Source organism: Cetorhinus maximus, chromosome 9 (assembly GCF_964194155.1).
Source record: "Cetorhinus maximus chromosome 9, sCetMax3.hap1.1, whole genome shotgun sequence".
Classification (NCBI taxonomy): domain Eukaryota; kingdom Metazoa; phylum Chordata; class Chondrichthyes; order Lamniformes; family Cetorhinidae; genus Cetorhinus; species Cetorhinus maximus.
In genome coordinates, this window is record NC_135887.1 from 21,228,253 (window position 1) to 21,250,678 (window position 22,426).

General features: G+C 42.2%; 1 protein-coding gene across 1 annotated transcript in view; it reads left to right on the forward strand.

Annotated features, from left to right (window-relative positions):
• brip1 (BRCA1 interacting helicase 1) overlaps nucleotides 1-22,426 on the forward strand; it is a 320,064-nt gene that overhangs the window by 190,569 nt on the left and 107,069 nt on the right. The window contains exons 15-16 of the mRNA XM_078548234.1: nucleotides 23-182; nucleotides 1,957-2,078. Of these exons, the coding sequence (XP_078404360.1) occupies nucleotides 23-182; nucleotides 1,957-2,078 (282 nt within the window). The remainder of the gene's footprint in view (nucleotides 1-22; nucleotides 183-1,956; nucleotides 2,079-22,426) is intronic.

A 22,426-nucleotide genomic window follows, 5' to 3' on the forward strand; every position in this document is an offset into this window, starting at 1 on the left:
TATTTCTTACCCCTATTTGCAGATGCTGGACAAGCTGCAAAGTCGCTGGATGCTCACAGGATTGTGGGATAAACTGGAGGAGGTCAAAGCCGTTGTTGTTGAGGCGAAAGGAGGTGATAAAAGTGACTTTGATGGATTGCTGCAGTCCTACTATAATGTTATAAAGGACAGAGGAAGCAAAGGTACATCAGAGAGGAAATGTCAGTAATTTTAAATCTGCAAAAATGTTTGCCTTTTTACAATTTGGGCCAAACTACAATTAGTCTGCGTGGATTTAAAGCTCAAAGTCCCAAATCCATAAGCAGAAGTGAGGCATTATAAGGCCATGTCAACATGAATTTTGATACAGCACACTTAGAAACGTATGAGCAATTTTTGTTTTTTGATTGTGTTAATTTACCAACAAAAAATATGTAAATTATTTTTAAAATTATGTTTCAACACTGAAGTTAATATGGGGGAAAAATCATGTGTATATTATTTTGACAATAGAATTTAATCAAGAAATGTTATCCATTGAATCAAGTATGGGTGTGATGAGCTCTGCACTTAAATGATAGGTTCATTTTTAGGTAGAACCATAGCTAATTCTGGTGCTACGATCACTGTAGACCCTGACAACTTTTTAAAAAAAAATTTGAATCAAGACTTCAAGTTTTAAGACAACAGACAAACTAAAATCAAAATCGACTAAATATTACTAAATAGGCAACTAATACTTTAAACTACAGAAACAACATCCCTTATTAGAGTTTTAACTCAATTCATAACCCCATGCCACGTTTATGCTTTACGCCATACACTCCGCGGAATTGTAGTCTTTACAGGAAACCGTCTCAGGTTACTCCTAGTTTCCAATGGGTTCACTTCTCCCTGTTTTGGTAAGTTGTAATCACCGGTGACCACTGAAAATCCTTTACCTCAGCTGAGGAATCCCGAGCCTACCTTCAGCCCATTGCTCACTCCAGTGATTCCTTCCTCCAGCCATGCCAGGATGAATTTTCCAGTGCCCTTAAATTTCCACAGGTTCCGTCTCTTCGGCCAGAGAATGTCTTTCCACCTGCATTCTGTCTGGTAGCTAATGGAGAAAAACTGCCTTTTTCCTTTCTGCTACTGTCCCTGTCTCTCTCTCTCTCTCTCTCTCTGGGACTCGCTGTCTCTCACCCTCTCTCTCTTTCTCGGTGTTCAGGGTTTTTTTTAATCAGACTGCCTGGGAGTCGTTAATTCTGCACAAAGCAAGAACAGCTGCCTCCTTTGTGTTCAGGTGTGAAATATGGCACTGAGTTTCAATAGGTCGACCTGAGCCCACTGACCCATGGTAACCATAACATGGCCTGTTGCCTGGCAGAGTCCAATACAACTTTACATCAACCCCCTTTTCCAGGGCACCCTGTTTTATCCTCAAAATAAGAAAAAACAGTCGAAAACATTTCCATCTTAAAACACCTCACATTTGTCATTGTATGATGCTTGCCAACACCTTCCCTTGTATCCTAATTAATTCCAATGCATTTATCTTAATTATCTGTTAAGTTATTACCAGGTGAGAAGGGGTGAACTGGCTCCCCTCTAATCAAACGCCTCGGTTGGTCACAACAAAAGTTTAAGTTTCTTTTTCGCAAGGATACGCTTTTTCTGAATCCAAATGTATTTAATTATTTAAGCTGCGAGCAATACCACGTGCACGCACACACACACATATCAGAAATGAGGGAAGGTAAAGCCCAATGAAAAAAAGGTTAAAAGAATGGGATGTGGTGTGATGACCAAAACCCGTGCACACTAAACTGCATATATAATGGCCTAAAATGACAGAGGATTGCTGGACTTTTTAGCCCCAAGTCAAAATGTTTAGCTATCCGTGTTTAGTAATCTTTTGCAAGCTTATTTATCTTTACCCTTTTAACCTTCCTTTTGGTGAAGTGCCTTGATTTTTCTTTCTGTTTTTGATCTTAGGTGGAGCTCTCTTGGTAGCTGTTTGCAGGGGAAAAGTCAGTGAAGGGCTTGATTTCACTGATGATAATGCCCGTGCAGTGGTTACAATAGGCATCCCTTTTCCAAATGTCAGAGACCTCCAGGCAAGTAATCAAAACTAAGGAAGAATGGGCTGCTGAAACCTTTCCACTTGCAAAATAACCCATAAAAATGTATAGGTTAGAACAAAATGCCTGCAGGATCACATAAAAAAAAAAGTTAAGTCCCAGCACCTTTGTTATTGTGCAGTTCGTGCAGCAACACATCTGTGCCGCATTTTGTCCCCAAAATCTGCTGGCAGAAATGTAATACTAAGCTAATTTAACATTTAAAAAGAAAACTAGTCAACAGAATGTACAACAGCAAACTTCACACATCTGCTTTTCTTAAAGGCTTAATAGACCAAAATCAAGCGATTCAATTTACATTGGAAATTGCAGGAATCCTTAAGGCCTAAAATTTCCATTATAATTTTGTGCATATATTCTGTAGGTAAAATAATATTTTTATAACTTTATTAAAAATGTTTCTTGATTTTCTTTACCACAATTGAAAATTACCGCTGCAAAGTGACCAAATTGGCTGAGATTTGCTACAAATTTATTCAAACTTAATAAAACAAAACTTAACTCTTCTTTTCAAAAAGCTAGATTGGTTTAATTGAAAAATTTCATGGGCAGGATTTTTACCTCGGCGGGCAGGCCCGGGAGCGGTCGCGAAGCCGACCGCTGCCTGCAATTGGGTCCCGACATCGATTTCACGCTGGATGGCCAATTAACGGCCAGCCAGTGTGAAAGATGCGTGGCAATGCTGAGTGCTGCTAGGGGCGGGGGGGGTGGGGGGGCGGGCGGGAGGAGGGCGAGCGCAGAAGTTTGTGCATGCGCGCACTGAAAGCTCCCTGAGGCACAGAGCTGCCTCAGGCAGCTGAAGATTTTTAAAAACGCAAATAAAAATTTTACAAATGTTAAAAACATGTCCCCTCATGTGACTCTGTCATGAGCAGGGACATGTTATAAATAATATTTCAACATTTTTATTTTATTTTTAATTCCTCTTGGAAACCTTGTCATGTCCGTGGATGAGGTTTCATAAAAAAATCCAAAGGCTGCCTGGCCGATTCGCCTGCCCGCCAAGCGTAAGGTTGGACGGGCAGCGAAAAATTGCGTTCAAATGTGACTTTAGTAACCTTAATAGGCCTTTTAGTTGTTGAAGGGCTTGCTGCCGATTCCCGCGCGCGCCCACTGACCGAAATATCACGTGAGTGCACGATGATGTCGGGTACGTGCCTGCATGCTCAGCGAAAATTCCTGCCCCATGTCCCCAATTGGATATGTGGGGACCAACCAAAAATAAACCATTGTAAGTGAGGTACAGACACTTAAAGGTCAGCATTTCAGCAGTTCTCTTCTGCATACTTTTAGTTTTATTCCCACTTTTCACATCTCCAATAACCCATAACAAAATGATAACAAAGGGTAAATCTCATGCCTAATTTCCTGCTGTGTACTTGAGTCTGCCTCTCATATCCCCTTAACCTGAGCTGTTCACATTGTGTTCTTCCACTCTAGATATTTCCCATTATTCCCCTTGATTTGTGAAAGCAAGAAATATTGTTGTTACAGTCCTCTATTGAAATTGGATTCTTTGTACAATGTGGTACAGCATAATGATGCTGAAAGTTTTTGTGTTGCTTACACACTGCTTGGCTTACAAAACAAACATTTTGCATTCTAATTGAAAAGCAGAACACTGCGGATGCTGGAAATCTGAAATAAAAGCAGAAAATGCTGGGAATATTCAGCAGGTCAGGCAGCATCTGTGGATAGAGAACAGAGTTAGCATTTCACTCTGTCCTCTCTCCACAGATGCTGCCTGGCATAATGAGTGAGTATCACCAGCATTTTCTGTTTTTATTTTAAATTCTAAATTCAGCTGTATTTCTTTCATAAATCTTTCTTGCTGGTTTTCTCTAGATAACCAACCAGTTCTGTACATATTTGTATGTATTTTTCTCTCCGATGTTCTCCCCCTGCTCCTCCCTCAGGTGGTGACATGCTGGGTATGACTTCACAGGTAGTAGACTCATCTGCACTTCATTCAATTGGCTATTATTGTCTATTTAAACCATCAAAGGTGGGGTTGACCGGCAATCGCCTTCTCCTCTTCTCTGTGAATGCACACTGTAAACAGGGACAACTAGATAACATCCAGCGCTGACAATTCTCTTCAGTTTTCTTTACTCCGTCCCCAACTTGAAGATGCTGTGACAAATGTAATAGTTAATTGTTTCAATAGCTGAGATTTTCTACCTCATTACAGGGAATGAATCTTGGATTTTGTTGATCTGTAGGCCAGTGCAACAACATGTGCATTTCTCACTAAATCATAAAATGTCTGAAATTCCTATTTGCATAGAGAGTTTTGCTTCCTATCAGCGATTCTTTTCACTGTGGTGTCTTGGGCATTATTACACATTGCTAAATTTCCTCAAAAATGAGATTGCAGTGTTTAAAAAAAAGCAAAAAGATGTGTCGTACTCTACTGTGGGAATTTCCCTGCAAATGATACAATAATTACTGTTACTAAATGATTATATCCTTCATTCTACAGAGATCTTTATTTAATGTTTTCCATATGATATAAGGTTGATCTGAACTGCCTTTCAGTGTTTGCATTGTTTGTTGTTGGAGGGTCTGAGCCACAGGTTAAGAATGGATTACATATGTTGCAGGTGATTTCTGACCTTTTTTGTGATGGCTAGAAAGAGCAAACTGAAATCGTATTTATATACAGTCATTGGACGTCCCAAAGTGCTTCACAGTCCATTTATTACTTCTGTAATGTAGCCACTATTCTTACACAAACAAATGCAGGAACTGTTTTGCATAAAGTATGATCCTGCAAAACAGCAAAGGACCAGTTAAAACCCCCTGCTTTTAGTCATGTGGGTTCAGGGAGGAATGCAAGCCAGGACAGTGGAACTCCCTGTTCTTCTTCACCTCACGCTATGCAATCTTTTGCATTCAAACAGTGAAGCAGGGCCTCAATTTAATGTTTCCTGCAATGGAACACTGCACCCATAGTGCTATACTGCTCTTTAGCCTAGATTTTGTACTCAAGTCCTGGAGTGGAGCTTGAGCCTGTAACAACTTTATCCTGAGACAAGAGTGCTAAACTTAATGTTAAACTAACATGTTTTTTCTGCATTTAAAGCCCCCTAAGGACTCAAATAAATTGAAATGTACTGTAGGCCTTTACTTCTTCAGAATCAATTTCCCCTAATTACATTTCCTTTACATAGCTGATCATTTTTGCTTGGAGATTTTGAATGCTGTAGCAAGAACAGCACTACTTGATTCTATCTTTATGGAAGGCGCAGGAGCTGAATCAGATTGTGATTCAGCCACCTCATGCTAGAATTTTCTCACCAAATTTGTGTTGCTCCTATTCAAAATTTGGTGAGAAAATCATTGTTCGACAAGAGTATGAGATTCCAGGAGAGCTCTCACATGGGGGCAGCAAGAAGGTATACTGGATTATTTTTCTTAGTCTCTTTACATAGTAGGTTGAACTTTTTTTTTTACCATGGGTGAAATAGGAATTGCATACTCTTTTGTTGGTTGGGAATAGAAACTGGCAAGTTAGTGGCAGTGGATGGAACGTACAACATCTTCCAAACATCAGTTTAAAACTTTGACTTTTCTCTGTCTGTTTTTTGAATTGTAAGTAATAAGTCTGTGAAAATGGCAGAGCAGTCCAGCTTTTTCTTTGTTTATCATGTCCTTAGCAAGTTGCATTGACCTTTAAGATTTTACTTTCGATCAAACTGTGCACAGGGTTTGAAAAGTGGAGCTGTCACCTTGGGGATTCTTAATAATGATTGACACTTATAGTTCACCTTAGACACAGTGGCATGAAGCACATAGGAGTGATGTACCTCCAGGGAAGCTGTTTGATTTTTTTCACTTCTGCTTGGCTGACAGTAGATTGAATTTGCTGTTCATAAGAGAGTTTTGGTTGCATTAGATTTTAATCATGTCACTTGTTTAGAAACCCTGGAAGCAACTGGGATTGAGATGAGTAGATGAGACCAGGGTAAATTTGCACCATGATTTCTTGAAGCATTAAGTTTTGTGTTTGTGGAAATGCCACATAGTGTGCTACTATTCACTGCAAGTACCTGTCCCTTACCTGCACGTACCTGTCCCTTACCTTAACCATGTTAAAATTGAACAGCTCAGAGTGGCAACTATGCAAACAAGCACTTGGAACGACAGACTCTTTATACATCTCAATGCAAATCTGATTATTTAATATTTTGTGCACTTGGGTGAAAATATCTCACTCTGCTCATTAATGAGGTCTTCATTTCCTAATTATAATTGTTGGTGGCTGAATGACCTCTTTCTGTGCTGTAGTTCAAACTGAAGCCGGGGTGTTAAATTTGAACAAAGGAAATTGTGAAGGTATGAGGGCAAATTAGCTGAGGTGGATTGGGAAAATACATTAAAAGGTATGATGGTATAAAGGCAATGGATGGTCTTTAAAGAATTATTACATAGTTTACAGCATTGATACATTCCTTCAAGGCACAAAAACCCCAAAAGAAAAGCCAGCTAAACATGGCTAGCAAAGGAAGTTAAGGATTGTTTAAAATTAAAAGAAAAGGCCAATGAAGTTGCCAGAAACAGTAGTAAACCTGAGGATTGGGAGCATTTTAGAATATGGCAAAGGATGGCCAAGAAACTGATAAAGAAAGGGAGAGTAGAATATGAATGTAAACTAGCAAAAAACTTAAAAACGGGCTGTAAAAGCTTCTATAGGTACGCAAAAAGGATGTGTTTGGCTGAGACAAATGTGGGTCCATGGCAGGCAGAGTCGGGAGAATTTATAATGGGGAATAGAGAAATGGCAGAGCAGCTAAATTATTACTTTGTGTATGTCTTCGCTGAGGAAAATACAAGAAATCTCCCAGATTTAGCATTCCAAGGGACCAGGGAGAAAGAGGTATTGAAGGAAACTAGTATTAATAGGAAGGTTATATTGGTGAAATTAATGGGACTGAAGGTTGTTATGTCCCATGGACCTGATATTCTACATTAGCATAGGGACGCGAGAATAAGGGAAGTAATCAAGTGGCTAAAGGAGCGGTGCGGGAAAGAGGGGTTCCATTTCGTGGGGCACTGGCATCAGTATTGGAACAGGAGGGATCTGTACCGTTGGGACGGTCTCCACCTGAACCGATCTGGGACCGGGGGAGGGGGTGGGGGTTTGGTGGGGGGGGCTCCAAGAAATATGACTAATGGGAAACAAAGCAGCAGGTTAGTGTGTGGGGGGATGGATTCAACTTCATGGAAAATTATGAAAAAACTGAAAAGAAAGGAGAGGCTATTAAAGTCTCCAGAACACAAAATAGGACATAGTGTTTGGAAAGGGCTAGGAATCTAACTTCAAGCACATCAGATAAAGGGACGACAATGAGAAAGGGGATGGGAAATACAGGACTGAAGGTGTTGTATCTGAATGCACGCAGTATACGAAATAGGGTAAATGAGCTTGTGGTGCAGATTGAAATTGGCAGGTATGATGTGGTGGGCATTACGGAGACATGGCTGCAAGGGGATCAGGACTGGGAGCTAAATATCCAAGGATATACATCCTATCGAAAAGATAGGCAGGTTGGCAGAGGGGGTGGGGTTGCTTTGTTAGTAAGAAATGAAATTAAATCGATAGCAAGAAATGATGTAGGGTCAGATGATGTAGAATCTGTGTGGGTAGAGTTGAGGAACCGCAAAGGTAAAAACACCATAATGGGAGTTATGTACAGGCCTCCGAACAGTAGTCAGGATGTGGGGCATAAGATACACCAGAAGATAGAAAAGGTGTGTAAGAAAGGCAAGGTTACAGTGATCATGGGGGATTTCAATATGCAAGTAGACTGGGAAAATCAGGTTGGTAGTGGATCCCAAGAAAACGAATTTGTGGAATGTCTACGAGATGGCTTTTTGGAGCACTAGGGAACATGCAATTCTAGATTTAGTGATGTGTAATGAGGCAGATTTGATAAGGGAGCTTAAGGTGAAGGAACCCTTAGGAGGAAGTGACCATAATATGATAGAATTTACCCTGCAATTTGAGAGGAAAAAGCTGGAATCAGATGTAATAGTATTACAGTTGAATAAAGACAACTACAGAGGCATGAGGGAGGAGCTGGCCAGAATTGATTGGGAGATGAGCCTAGCAGGAAAGACAGTGGAACAGCAATGGCAGGAGTTTCTGGGAGTAATTTGGGGGAGACAGCAAAAATTCATCCCTAGGAAGAAGAAGCATACTAAAGGGAGAACGAGGCAACCATGGCTGACAAGGGAAGTCAGGGACAGCATAAAATCTAAAGAGAAAGCATACAATGCAGCAAAGAGCAGTGGGAAACCAGAGGATTGGGAAGCCTACAAAGACCAACAGAGGACAACTAAAAAAGAAATAAGGAGGGAGAAGATTAAATATGAGGGTAAACTAGCAGTAATATAAAAGAAGATTGCAAGAATTTTTTTAGATATATAAAGGGTAAGAGAGAGGCAAAAGTGGACATTGGGCCGCTGGAAAATGCCGCTGGCGAAGTAGTAGTGGGGAACAAAGAAATGACGGAGGAACTGAATAGGTACTTTGCGTCAGTCTTCACAGTGGAAGACACGAGTGACATCCCCAAAGTTCAAGAGAGTCGGGGGGCAGAGGTGAGTATGGTGGCCATTACCAAGGAGAAGGTGCTAGGAAAACTGAAAGGTCTGAAGGTGGATAAATCACCTGGACCAGATGGATTACACCCCAGAGTTCTGAAGGAGAGAGCTGAAGAGATAGTGGAAGAGATAGTGGAGGCGTTAGTGGCGATCTTTCAGGAATCACTGGAGTCAGGGAGGGTCCCAGGGGACTGGAAAATCGCTAATGTAACCCCCCTGTTTAAGAAGGGAGTGAGGCAAAAGATGGGAATTTACAGGCCGATTAGCCTGACCTCGGTTGTTGGTAAGATTTTAGAGTCCATTATTAAGGATGAGATTTCAGAATGCTTGGAAGTGCATGATAAAATCGGGCAAAGTCAGCATGGTTTCATCAAGGGGAGGTCATGCCTGACAAATCTGTTAGAATTCTTTGAGGAGGTAATGAGTAGGTTAGACAAAGGAGAGCCAATGGATGTTATCTACTTGGAATTCCAGAAGGCCTTTGACAAGGTGCCGCACAGGAGGCTGCTCAGTAAGATAAGAACGCCTGGTGTTAGAGGCAAGGTACTAACATGGATAGAAGATTGGCTCTCTGGCCTCCTGCCTCCTGCAGAGAGTGGGAATAAGGATGGCGGCCAGTGACTAGTCGAGTTCCGCAGGGGTCAGTGTTGGGACCACAACTTTTCACTTTATACATTAATGATCTAGATGAAGGAACTGAGGGCATTCTGGCTAAGTTTGCAGATGATACAAAGATAGGTGGAGGGACTGGTAGTATTGAGGAGGCGGGGAGGCTGCAGAAGGATTTAGACAGGTTAAGAGAATGGGCAAAGAAGTGGCAGATGGAATACAATGTGGGGAAGTGTGAGGTCATGCACTTTGGTAGGAAGAATAGAGGCATAGACTATTTTCTAAATGGGGAGAGAATTCAGAAATCTGGAGTGAAAAGGGACTTGGGAGTCCTAGTCCAGGATTCTCTTAAGGTTAACTTGCAGGTTGAGTCGGTAGTTAGGAAGGCAAATACAATGTTGGCATTTATTTCGAGAGGACTAGAATATAAAAGCAGGGATGTGCTGCTGAGGCTTTATAAGGCTCTGGTCAGACCACATTTAGAATATTGTGAGCAATTTTGGGCCCCGTATCTCAGGAAGGATGTGCTGGCCCTGGAGAGGGTCCAGAGGAGGTTCACGAGAATGATCCCAGGAATGAAAGGCTTAACATATGAGGAACATTTGAGGACTCTGGGTCTATACTCGATGGAGTTTAGAAGGATGAGGGGGGATCTGATTGAAATTTACAGAATACTGAAAGGCCTGGGTAGAGTGGACGTGGGGAAGATGTTTCCATTAATAGGGGAGACTAGGACCCGAGGGCACAGCCTCAGAGTAAAGGGAAGACCTTTTAGAACAGAGATGAGGAGAAACTTCTTTAGCCAGAGAGTGGTGAATCTATGGAATTCATTGCCACAGAAGGCTGTGGAGGCCAGGTCATTGAGTGTATTTAAGACCGAGATAGATAGGTTCTTGATTGGTAAGGGGATCAAAGGTTACGGGGAGAAGGCGGGAGAATGGGGTTGAGAAACTTATCAGCCATGATTGAATGGCGGAGCAGACTCGATGGGCCGAATGGCCTAATGTCTGCTCCTATGTCTTATGGTCTTATCCCAGAGTGTTGAAAGAGGTAGCTGTGAAGATAGTGGATGTATTGGTGATTATCTTCAAAAATTCCATAGATTCTGGAGTGGTTCCTGCAGATTGGAGGGTAGCAAATGCCACCACACTATTTAAGAATGGAGGGAGAGAGAAACTGGGAACTACAGACCTGTTAGCCTTACATAAGTAGGGAAAATGCTAGAATCTATTACAAAGGATGTGATAAATGGACACTTGGAAAATAAAGATCTGATTGGGCGTAGTCAACTTGAATTTATGAATGGGAAATCATGTTTGACGAACCTGTTGGAATTTTTTGAGGATGTTTCTAACAGAATTGATAAAGGGGAGTCGGTAGGCATAGTATACTTGGATTTTCAGAAGGCTTTTGATAAAGTCCCCCCACAGGAGGTTGATTAGCAAAATTAAAGCACATGGGATAGGAGGCAATATACTGGCATGGACTAAGGATTGGCTAATGGGCAAAGAACAGAGAGTAGGAATAAACGAGTCATCCTCGCATTGGTAGGCTATGGCTAGTTGGGTACCGCAAGGATCAGTACTTGGGCCCCAGCTGTTTGCAATATATATCAATGATTTGGTTGTGGGGACCAAATGTAATATTTTGCAGGTGACATAAAGCTAAGTGGGAATGTGTGTTGTGAGGAAGGTGCAAAGCAGCTTCAAGAGGATTTGGACAGAAGTGGGCAAGAACATGGCAGATGGAATATAATATGAAAAAATGTGAGGTTATCCACTTTGGTGGGAGGAACAGATGTGCAGAGTATTTCTTAAATAGTAAGAGATTAGAAAGTGTAGATGTACAAAGAGACCTGTGTGTCCTTGTCAATAAGTCACTGAAAGCTAACATGCAGGTGCAGCAAGCAATTAGGAAGGCTAATGGTATGTTACTCTTCATCGCAGGAGGATTTGAGTACAGGTGAAGTCTTGTTTCAATCGTATAGAACCTTGGTTAGATCGCACCTGGAGTACTGTGTTATATGATGTTGAATGTGCCTGCATGCCATTGTGATGTCAAGGTGTTCGGCGAGCAAGGGTTAATGTGTGACTGGAGAATAGCACTACCCATTGTATGATGTATAGAGTCACATGGTATTAGACCCCGAGAACACACTAGAAGCAGTTGGTAGCAGCACCATGCGTGCCATTAACTGGTGATCTGTACATATTTAAAGATTAACAGTAAATGATTCATGTTTAAACATACAAGTCTCAAGGTCTCATCATTGAGACATCAAACAAGTCCATAGTCCAATACTGTGTGCAGTTTTGGTCTCCTTACCTTAGGAAGGATATTTCCGTAAAGGGGGTGCAATGAAGGTTCACCAGACTTGTTCCTGGGATGGCAGGACTGTCCTATGAAGAAAGATTGCAGAAACTAGGCCTGTATTCTCTAGAGTTTCTAAGAATGAGAAGTGGTCTCATTGAAACATATAAAATACTTAAAGGAATAGACAGGGTAGATGCAGGTAAGATGTTTACCCTGGTTAGGGAGTCTAGAACTAGTTTCAAAATATGGAGGAAGCCATTTAGTCTGAGATGAGGAGAAACTTTTTTTACTCAAAGGGTTGTGAATCTTCGAAATTCTCTACACCAGCGGGCTTTGGAAGCTCAGTCATTGAGTACGTTTAAAACAGAGATTGACAGATTTCTAAATACCATGACAGAAAGGGATATGTGGATAGTTTGGGGGAAAAGGCAGTGAAGTGGATGATCAGCCATGGTCGTATTGAATGGCAGAGCAGGCTCGATGGGCTGAATGGCCAACCTCTATGTTCCTATGCTCCTATGTAGCAATCTACGATCTTTATGGTTTCAGCTGTAATAGCACTCCGGGTCCTGCAATTGGTCTCATTACCCTTGGATTAGAAAGGGACTAATCAGCCAGAATTCAACATGTTGGTCTCTAGCCACTGACCTCAGTTGACTAGTTCATGTCCATAGTTGTGAGGTGATAATTCTGCTTTTGTGAAATTTAGTGAAAAAGTAGCTATTTCACTATTTCGTAATCACAACAATTTCCAATTGTGTGTGCCAATCAAGAATGCACTATCACTTCTGTTCTCACCATCTTTCTTTAACTGCTGCTCCTCTCTGTCCTACTTGATTACAGTCTGCATTTTGCAGTTACCAACTTTTATAGTATACTGCAATTTTAATGTTACTGCAAAGCTTCATTGTATAGAATCTGCATACTAATATCTCAGATCTGATATTACAGAGCAGCTTGTGGTATTACTTAGCAGCAATAATCCGATGGAGCTGGCAGAATCCAGTGTTTGCACTGTAACTACATTCAAAGTGCATTCAGTGGCCTTCTGCACAAGTTTCTCATTAAAAATTGCATCCAGCCCATTCTTCTAAGTTATTGGAAATTTAATGGGTACTGAGTAACAAGTGAACAGGGTAGATATATGCAGTGACCTCATTACTGGCAGTATGGTCTTGTCGCTACTAAATGTGTCCCTGCTGCTGCATTGGTTGTTGGGTAAACCAGGACATGAGAGAACTTTTTTAGATATATAAATCTTTGTCTGAGTATTAGTCTGTAACGTTAATCCCAAGATGGAAGAAAATGTTTGGTTAAGTGTACAGCACTTTTGTTACATTTTTAATGATTTTATTTTCACATAGTTAAACTTAAATTATTTAGCATCTGAGTGACAGCAGATAAAAATGGAAAATGTTTTGTTACGTCTCAATGAAACAAGTTGTCTTTGCATTGTTTTTTTCTGTTAGACTAGAAAGCTTTATAAGTTCAAATTAGTCAATTACTCGTTCTTTAACATCTCCATTGACACATCACATTAACTGAAAGATAGTACGTTTCTCTGGTTTGATTGCATTTCTACCCAATTTTATCTTTCAAGCATGCTTTACGTTTTACTTCAGTTTTGTGCTTGTGTTTTCCTGCAGGTGTCCCTTGTTGCCTGCTCTCTTCTTTCAACTAGAGAGGCAGATGGCCTTTTGCACAGATTCCTCATAGTGTCCATCAGTGGCACTACAATTTTCTAATGTGAGGTGCACTTGTAGCTATCATGGATACCAATCCATTCCTGTATTGCTTTTTTATTCATGTCCATTCTAAGTGAACTTTCAGAACGTGGTCAAATAAGTCCATTTTATTCTCCCTATTAATGTGCTTTATCTCTGTACTTCCCGTGTGTGAATGTATACGGGGTGTATACATTCTATTATCTAATCGAGTGCTCCATCCCCTATGCAAGGGGCAAATGTGGTTGGTGAATGTTGTCAGTGTCAAGCTCTTGAGATGGAGGTACTCTAGTGCCTGACATATCTAATGATGCCTGGTGGTCTTGTCCTTTATTCTCTCCAGCACAGTATGAATTATTTGAGTTAGGGCATTTAGGTAGGATCTCCATGGTATTGCAATGAGAGACTACCACAGTTTTAGTCTACTCCTCCTATTTACCTGCTGGGCACTTTATTAGCATGCCTGGTGATCTGCTTGGGAGGAGACACTGCACACTAGATTATTGGAAGCCTTGCATTGTATCTCAATTTGATTTTCTCCAGTCTGTTAAAATAAAAAGAGATTGCTTGAATATTGGAACCAAGGTAGCTATAATTTAGTAACAACTTTCATAGAAAAATTGTGTCTAGGTTTAAGCTCATTGTCACTTGGGGTTCCACTGCAGATGGCTTTTTAGTGGTCATTATCTCCATAATGTTCTACATTCCTGTTAGGTGGCATGTGTCACTATGCATAGACTCTTCCATTGTTGTCGAGAGACCCCACAGAATGCATGGTACATGTTTAAAAAACTGTATGAAGTGCTCATGTTTAGACATTGTTTCCTGAGGTCCCAGTGCTTCGGCTGAGCAGCTAATGGAGGATTCAGACTGGCAGCTTGTTCATCCTTGCGCTTTCCACTTTGCTCTCGCAACTCAGTAACTGGACCCACCACTCCACTTGAATGGGTGCATAAGTACTGGCTGTGAAGTAATTATGAAGTGAATTATGCAAGGTGGTGGAAACCCAATAAATATTGGCCTTTGGGGATCTTCTCTAGATATTTGTTCCCTAGCCACCAATTGCATCCCTCTCTTCGGCCACTTTCTGAGGCTGTAACAGACTGTTCTTAACCTTAGCATCCTTCCTGACCTTGAGATGAGCTTCTGAATACATATCTACTTCATTACCAAGATCACCAACTTCCACCTCAATAATATCGCCTGTCTCCTACCCTGCCTCAGCTCATCTTCTGTTGATACCCTCATCCGTGCCTTGTTACCTCCAGACTTGACTATTCCAATGCTGCCTTGGTCAGTTTCCATTTTGCACTCCCCAGAAGTTTGAGTTCATCCAAAACTCTGCTGCCAGTCACACCAAGTCCAGTTCACTGATCACTCCTTGCTCGCTGGCATTGGCTTCTGGTCTGCCAGCACTGCAATTTAAAAATTCTCATCCTTTTCAAATCCCTCCAGGGCCTCATTTCTCCATATCTTTGTAATCTCTGATGTTTTTGCAGTCCTCCAATTCTTGCTTCTTGGGCATCCATGATTTTAATCACTCCACCAATTGTGGCAGTGCCTTCAGCCGTTTCGAGTCTATCACGGGAATTTCCTCCTGAAACCAGCCCACCTCCCCAGCTCCCTATTCCCCTTAAAACTTACCTCTGGCTAAGTTTTTGGTCATCTGTCCCAATATCTTATGTAGCTAGGTGTCAAACTGTGTTTGACAATGTTCTTATGAAATACCATGGGATATTTTACCACTATAAGCACTAAGGCACTATATAAGTGCATGTTATTGTCATCTCCTTGTGGACAATTTAGAATCAGAAGACGAATGTATCTTAGAATGGTGGCAGTAAGACACCCCTTCAAAACACGGTTTACGTAGCAAAATAATGCATATTGTGTTGCTGCATTTTGAATCTGTGTCAGTGAGTGGTTTAGCAGAGGAAATTTTTAAAATTCATTTATGGGATGTGGGTGTTGCTGGCTAGGTCATCATTTATTGCCCATCCCTAATTGCCCTTGAGAAGGTGGTGGTGAGCTGCCTTCTTGAACTGCTGTAGCCCATGTGGTATAGGTACACCCATGGGTACACCCAATTATAATAAGCAGCAATGTTACTCTTTCTGATAATGAAGGAAGCTGCTTATATTCCCTGCTCCCACTCCTGTTATGTCTTCTGATCCTAGAGTTTGAAGGATTCTTTCAATGGGACTCAGTAGTTACAAGCATTTATTCATGTTTGCAATTTTAGTTGGTGCTCCAGACCCAAGACCTCTACTTTAATCTCCCTTTTTCTTCACTCTTGCACCTCTTGAATCCTTCCTTTCACCCAGTTACATCACATTTAACTTCTCCTCTGAATGTGTTCATTCTTATGTATCTGATCATAGCCAGAGTATCTCCACCAATGTTTTCCCTTTACATCCCTGTTGCTTATCAGAGTGCCCATTTGACATGCTGACTGTGGAGCCCCAATTTCATCCAGTTAGCAGTAGGAGTACCAAAGCCATAGTCTTTGTTTAACTCCTTGCTGGCACAGAAATAGGCTTCTAGTGGCAGGGCTGTAGACCAAAGCGATTGTCTTCAGTCCCTGAAACAAACTGTACACCCTTACCACTGATTCCATTTCTTCCTGGCCACTGTCCATAGGAACATCGTATTTAGGCGCAGGAATAGGCCATTTGTCCCTTTGAGCCTGCTCCGCCATTCAATAGGATCATGGCTGATGTGGGTGTGGTCTCAATCCACTTTGTCTGTCCCCATAACCCTTGACTCTCGTCTATCAAAAATCTGTCTAACTCTGCCTTGAATACATTCAATGACTCCACTGCTCTCTGGGGAAGATAATTCCACATGTTCGTCACCCTCAGAAAAAAATTCTCATCTTAAAGGGAGACCTCTTGTTCGTAAACTGTGTCTCCTAGTCCCAGTCTCCCTGACAAGTGGAAGCATTCTCCCCATATGTACCCTATCAAGTCCCCTCAGGATCTTATATGTATCAATAAGGTCACCTGTCATTCTTCTAAACTCCTATGGATATAGGCCCAACTTGGTCAACTTTTCTTCATAGGAATAAGCCCTTCATCCCAGGAATGAGTCGAGTGAACTTTCTCTGTATTGCTTCTACACAGTTATATCTTTTTTCAAATGAGGAGACCAAAACTCTGCAGTCTTCCAAATGTGGCCTCATCCTGTACAGCAACAGTAAAACTTCTTTACTTTTATATTCCATTCTCTTTGCAATAAACGCCCTCACTCCATTTGCCTTCCTAATCACTTGCTGTACCTACATACTAACTTTTCCTGATTCATGTGCCAGGACACCCAGATCCCTCTGTACAATCTCTCTCCATTTAAATAGTATATTGTTTTTCTATTCTTGCTAGAAAAGTGGACAAATTCACATTTTCCCACATTATACTCCATCTGCCAAATTTTGCCCACCCATTCAACCTGCCTATATTGTTACGATCCCAGCTATTGTAAATACTGGACAAGTCAGATCCCAGAGTGAAACCTGGCTTGATAGATCCTAACTTTTTTTTTGGAAGAAAACTGCTGAACAAATTAACAAGAGTCTGCTGATGAACTTTCAGGGCAGAAATAAAATGTTTATTAAAACAAGTGAACTATATTACATCAGACAAAAAAAGTTGGAAATATACACACACAAACAAACCCAAAAGACCTGAAACCTTTTAGTGACAAGCCTATCCAGGGGAGGTGGTGGCGTAGTGGTATTGTCGCTGGACTGGTAATCCAGAGACCCAGGGTAATGCTCTGTGGACTCGGGTTCGAATCACACCAGATGGTGAAATTTGAATAATAATCAGGAATTAAAAGTCTAATGATGACCATGAAACCATTGTTGATTGGCAGAATGCCCTTTAGGGAAGGTCTACATGTAGCACTGAGGGTAGCAAGGGGGCAGAATGTACACTGGGTAGGGGAACTTCAATGTCCATCATCAGTAGCATCACTACAGGTTGATTCCTAAAAGACATAGCCGCTAGTCTGCGGCAGGCAGTGAGGGAACCAACAAGAGGGAAAACCATATTTGACCTGCCTGCTGCAGAAGCATCTGTCCATGACAGTATTGGTAGGAGTGATCACCGCACTGTCGTTGTGGAGACGAAGTCCTGTCTTTACATTGAAGATACCCACTAAATGGGGTAGATTTCGAACAGATCGAGCAACTCAAGACTGGGCATCCATGAGGCACTGTGGGCCATCTGCAGCAACAGAATTGTACTTGACCTCATGGCCTGGCATATCCCCCACTCTACCATTACCACCAAGCCAGGGGATCAACCCTGGTTTAATGAAGAGTGCAGGAGAGCATGCCAGGAGCAGCACCAGGCATACCTAAAAATGAGGTGTCAACCTGGTGAAGCTACAACCAAGGACGACTTGCATGCCAAACAGCATAAGCAGCAAGGGACAGAGAGCTAAGCAGTTCCAACGGCAACTGGTTGTGGACAATAAAACAACTCACTGGAGAAGAACACTCCACAAATATCCCCGTCCTCAAAATGGAGGAGTCCAGCACATGAGTGCAAAAGATAAGGCTGAAGCATTCGCAACAATCTTCAGCCAGCAGTGCCGAGTGGATGAGCCATCTTGGCATCCTCCGGAGGGCCCCAGTGTCACGGATATCAGTCTTCAGCCAATTTGATTCACACCATGTGATATCAAGAAACGGCTGAAGGCATAAAAAAAACCCATTCTGGATACTGCAAAGGCTATGGGCCCTGAAAATATTCCAGCAATAGACTTGTTCTCCATCCCTAGCCAAGCTGTTCCAGTACAGCCAAAGCATTGGCATCTACCCGGCAATGCGGAAAATTGCCCAGGTATGTCCTGTACACAAAAAGCAGGATAAATCCAACCCGGCCAATTACCATCCCATCAGTCCACTCTCCATCATCAGTAAAGTGGTGGAAGGGGGTCATCAACAGTGCTATCAAGCAGCACTTTCTTAGCAATAACTTGCTCACTGGTGCTCAATTTGGGTTCCACCAGGGTCACTCAGCTTCTGACCTCTTCAGTCTTGATTCAAGCATGGACAAAAAAGCTGAACTCCAGAGGTGCGGTGAGTGTGACTGCCCTTGACATCAAGGCCGCATTTGACTGAGTGTGGCATCAAGGACCCCTAGCAAAACTGGAGTCAATGGGGATCGGGGGAAAGCTCTTCACTTGTTGGAGTCATACCTAGCACAAAGGAAGATGGCTGTGGTTGTTGGAGGTCAATCATCTCAGTTTCAGGACCTCACTGCAGGAGTTCCTCAGGGTCGTGCGCTTGGCCCAACCATTTTCAGCTGCTTCATCAATGAGCATCCTTCCATCATAAGGTGAGAAGTGGACATGTTCGCTGATGATTGCACATATGTTCAGCACCATTTGTGACTCCTCAGATGCTGAAGCAGTCCATGTCCAAATGCAGCAAGCCTTGAACAATATCCAGGCTTGGGCTGACAAGTGGCAAGTAACATTTGCACCACACAAGTGCCAGGCAATGACCATTTCCAACAAGAGAGAATCCAACCATCGCCCCCTTGTCATTCAATGGCATCACCATTGCTGAATCCCCCACTATCAACACCTGGGGGGCTACCATTGACCAGAGACTGAACTGGACTAGTCATATAAGCTACAAGAGCAGGTCAGAGGCTAGGAATCCTGCAGCGAGTAACTCACCACCTGACTCCCCAAAGCCAGTCCACCACCTACAAGGCACACGTTATGAATGTGATGAAATACTCTCCACTTGCCTGGATGAATGCAGCTCCAACAGCACTCAAGAAGCTTGACACCATTCAGGACAAAGCAGCCCGTTTGATTGGCACCCCTTCCACAAACATTCACTCCCACCGCCACCGCTGAACAGTGGCAGCAGTGTGTATCATCTACAAGATGCACTGCAGAAACTCACCATGGCTGCTTAGACAGTACTTTCCAAACCCATCACCACTACCATCTAGGACAAAGGCTACAGAAACATGGGAATACCACCACCTGAAAATTACCCTCCAAGCCTCTCGCTATCTTGACTTGGAAATATATCACCGTTCCTTCACTGTCGCTGGGTCAAAATCCTGGTACCCTCTCCCTAACAGCACTGTGGGTGTACCTACACCACAGGGACTGCAGTGGTTCAAGAAGGCAGCTCACTACCAACTTCTCAAGGGCAATTCAGGATAGGCAATAAATGCTGGCCTCGCTAGCGACACCCACATTCTGTAAATGAATTTTTTAAAAATTCAGGTTTAAAGCACTAGTCTTAGACCCACCCATCACTCCTTTAAACTGAAGATGAATTTCTATCATGTGATGATTGCTGCTCCTAAAGGCTCCTACCATGAAGTTATTGATTAATCCTGCCTCATTGCTCACTACCAGGTTTAGAATAGCTGCTCCCTGGTTGGCTGTAGAATGTACTGCTCTAAGAAATTGTCCTGCATACACTGTATGAACTCATTTTCCAGGCTACCTTTGCCAATCTGATTTGTCCAATCTACATATGAATTTAAGTCACCCATGATTATTGTGGTACCTTTCTTACACACCCCATTTATTTCTTCCTTTATACCCTGTCCTATATTGTAGCTATTGTTAGGGGGCCTATAAATTATCCCCACAAGTAACCTCTTTACCTTTCCTATTTCTTAGCTGTACCCAAACTGATTGTACATCTTGCTTTTTCAAGCTAAGGTCATCTTTCACTACTGTACTAATGACATCCTTAATTAACAGAGCTACCCACCGTGTTTTCCTAGCTTCCTATCATTTCAAGATGTCAAAAATCCTTCAAAATTCAGGTCCCAGCCTTGGTCACCCTGCAACCATTTCTCCGTGATGGCTATCCAGTCATACATATTAATCGCTACCTGTGCTAACAATTCATCAATTTTGTTACGAATGTTACGCTTATTCAGATACAGAGCCTTTAACTCTGTCTTTTACCATTTTTTCAATCTCTGGCCCTATCAGCTTGCACATTCCTACGTTTGTGCTTTCTGTCCCTTCCACACTCTGGTTATCTTTACCCAATCACCACCCTGCTCCAGTAACTCGGTGTTACCCTTTGATTTACTACATCTCCTCCCACGATCCTTTCCCCCACCATTTAATTTAAAACCCTCTCTAGTTTCTCACTCACCAGAACACTGGTCCCAGTACAGTTCAGGTGAAGCCTACCCCAGTGGTACAGCTCTCACTTTCCCCAGTACGGGTGCCAGTGCTCATGAATCAAAGCCTGCTTCTCCCACATCAGCCTTTGAGTCATGCATTCATCTCTAATCTTGTTTACCCTCTGTCAATTTGTTCGAGTTTCTACATTTTAATTTAGCCCCTAGCTGCTCATAATCCCTATGCAGAATCTTTTTCATAGTCCTACCTATGTTATTGGTATCAACATGAACTACGACAACTGGATCCTCTCCCTCCCACTGCAAGTTCCTCTCCGGCCCCGAGTAGATGTCATGAACCGTGGCACCGGGCAGGCAACACAGCCATTTGGACTCATGCTCTCAGCTGCAGAGAACTGTGTCAATCCTCCTGTATATACTATCGCCTACTTCCACTACATTCCTATTAACTCTTCCCCACGCGAATGGCTTCCGGTACCACATTGCCATGATCAGTGTGTTCATCCATCCTGCAGCCTCGGCTTTCGTCCCCATAAGCTGCAAGAACCTCGAACCTATTGGACAATTGCAAGAGCTGAGGCTCCTCCACTACTGCCTTCTCGATCTCCTTACCTGCCTCACTGGCAGTCACACTCTCCTGTTCCTGACCACTGACCAAATCAGAAGACTGTAGCCTAAGGGGTATGACCACCTCCTGGAATAAAATGTCCAGGTAACTTTCCCCCTCCCTGATGCATCACAGTGCCTGCAGCTTGGCCCAATGATTCTGAGCCAAAGCTGCTGACAGTTACTGCAAACATGTTTGCCCAGGATCACACGGGTCCAGAAGTCCCATGTTCTGCATTCGCAACACATCACCTGCCCTGCCATCTTTATTATGTGTTAATTAATTTATTATTTTCTTAATTAAATTATAATTAGTAAACCTAGCTATTCCCAATGAGCTTTACTTCTGCTAGTAAACCTTAAAATTGCCAATGAAACCTTGCAATTACTAATTAATTATACTAGTTTTAAAAGATAAATTAGCAAAATACTCACCAACCACTTACCTGTTTCCCTCCTCCCTCACTGCACCAAGTCCCCTCACTTACCAAATTCCTTTGTTCATACTGTATGACTAGCTGTGCTCCTTTGTGATCTACTGTCTTCATGCTTGCTTACTTTGTACGCTTAGCAAGACCACCTATATTTATACTAGCTGAAATTCTACAGAGATGAGCCAGCACTGCTGGCTAGAGAAACTAGTTCAAACTAGCTACCTAATTAACTAACTGCAGCTGCCCCTCCTGTAGGGAGCTTGTTTATCCCTGACTAAGTCTGAAGGAAACTTAACTTCAACAGTAAATTGTTGTTAAATTCTGAATGCAAACTAGACTAGATTTTAGAAAGAGATTAGTCCTTAAATGTAACCCTTAAAATTCCTTCACTCATCAAATTCCCAACTTCTCACACTGTAATTAGCTGCACTCAGTAATGAGCTGCTGTCTTTGTGCTTGCTCTGGGTTCACCAGATCGTTTGCACACTTGGCATCCTATTTGATCCCATGCTGAGCTTCCATCACAAAGACCACCTCCATAACATATCTCACTCCCATCCCTACCTCAGCCCATCCACCGATGAAATCTTCATCTATTTCTTTGTTTCCCACAATTAGCAAATGGTCAAATTGACAGAATATGACTATTTTTTAACTAGGAATGACAGCTGTCCAAGAGCTGCTGATTTGTCAGATATTCAACCTGCATACTCAGTTAATTATTATAGCATGTTGATCTTGTGAAGCGACAGCATTGCAATGGAACTGCAAATTACCAAGATTTAGAATTACACTCATGGCTCAAACTGAAGCTAAATCACCTTCCTTATTTTCTAACTTGATACTAGAAACCACTATGAATTTAACAATGCTTTAATAATCAATAGTTGTAC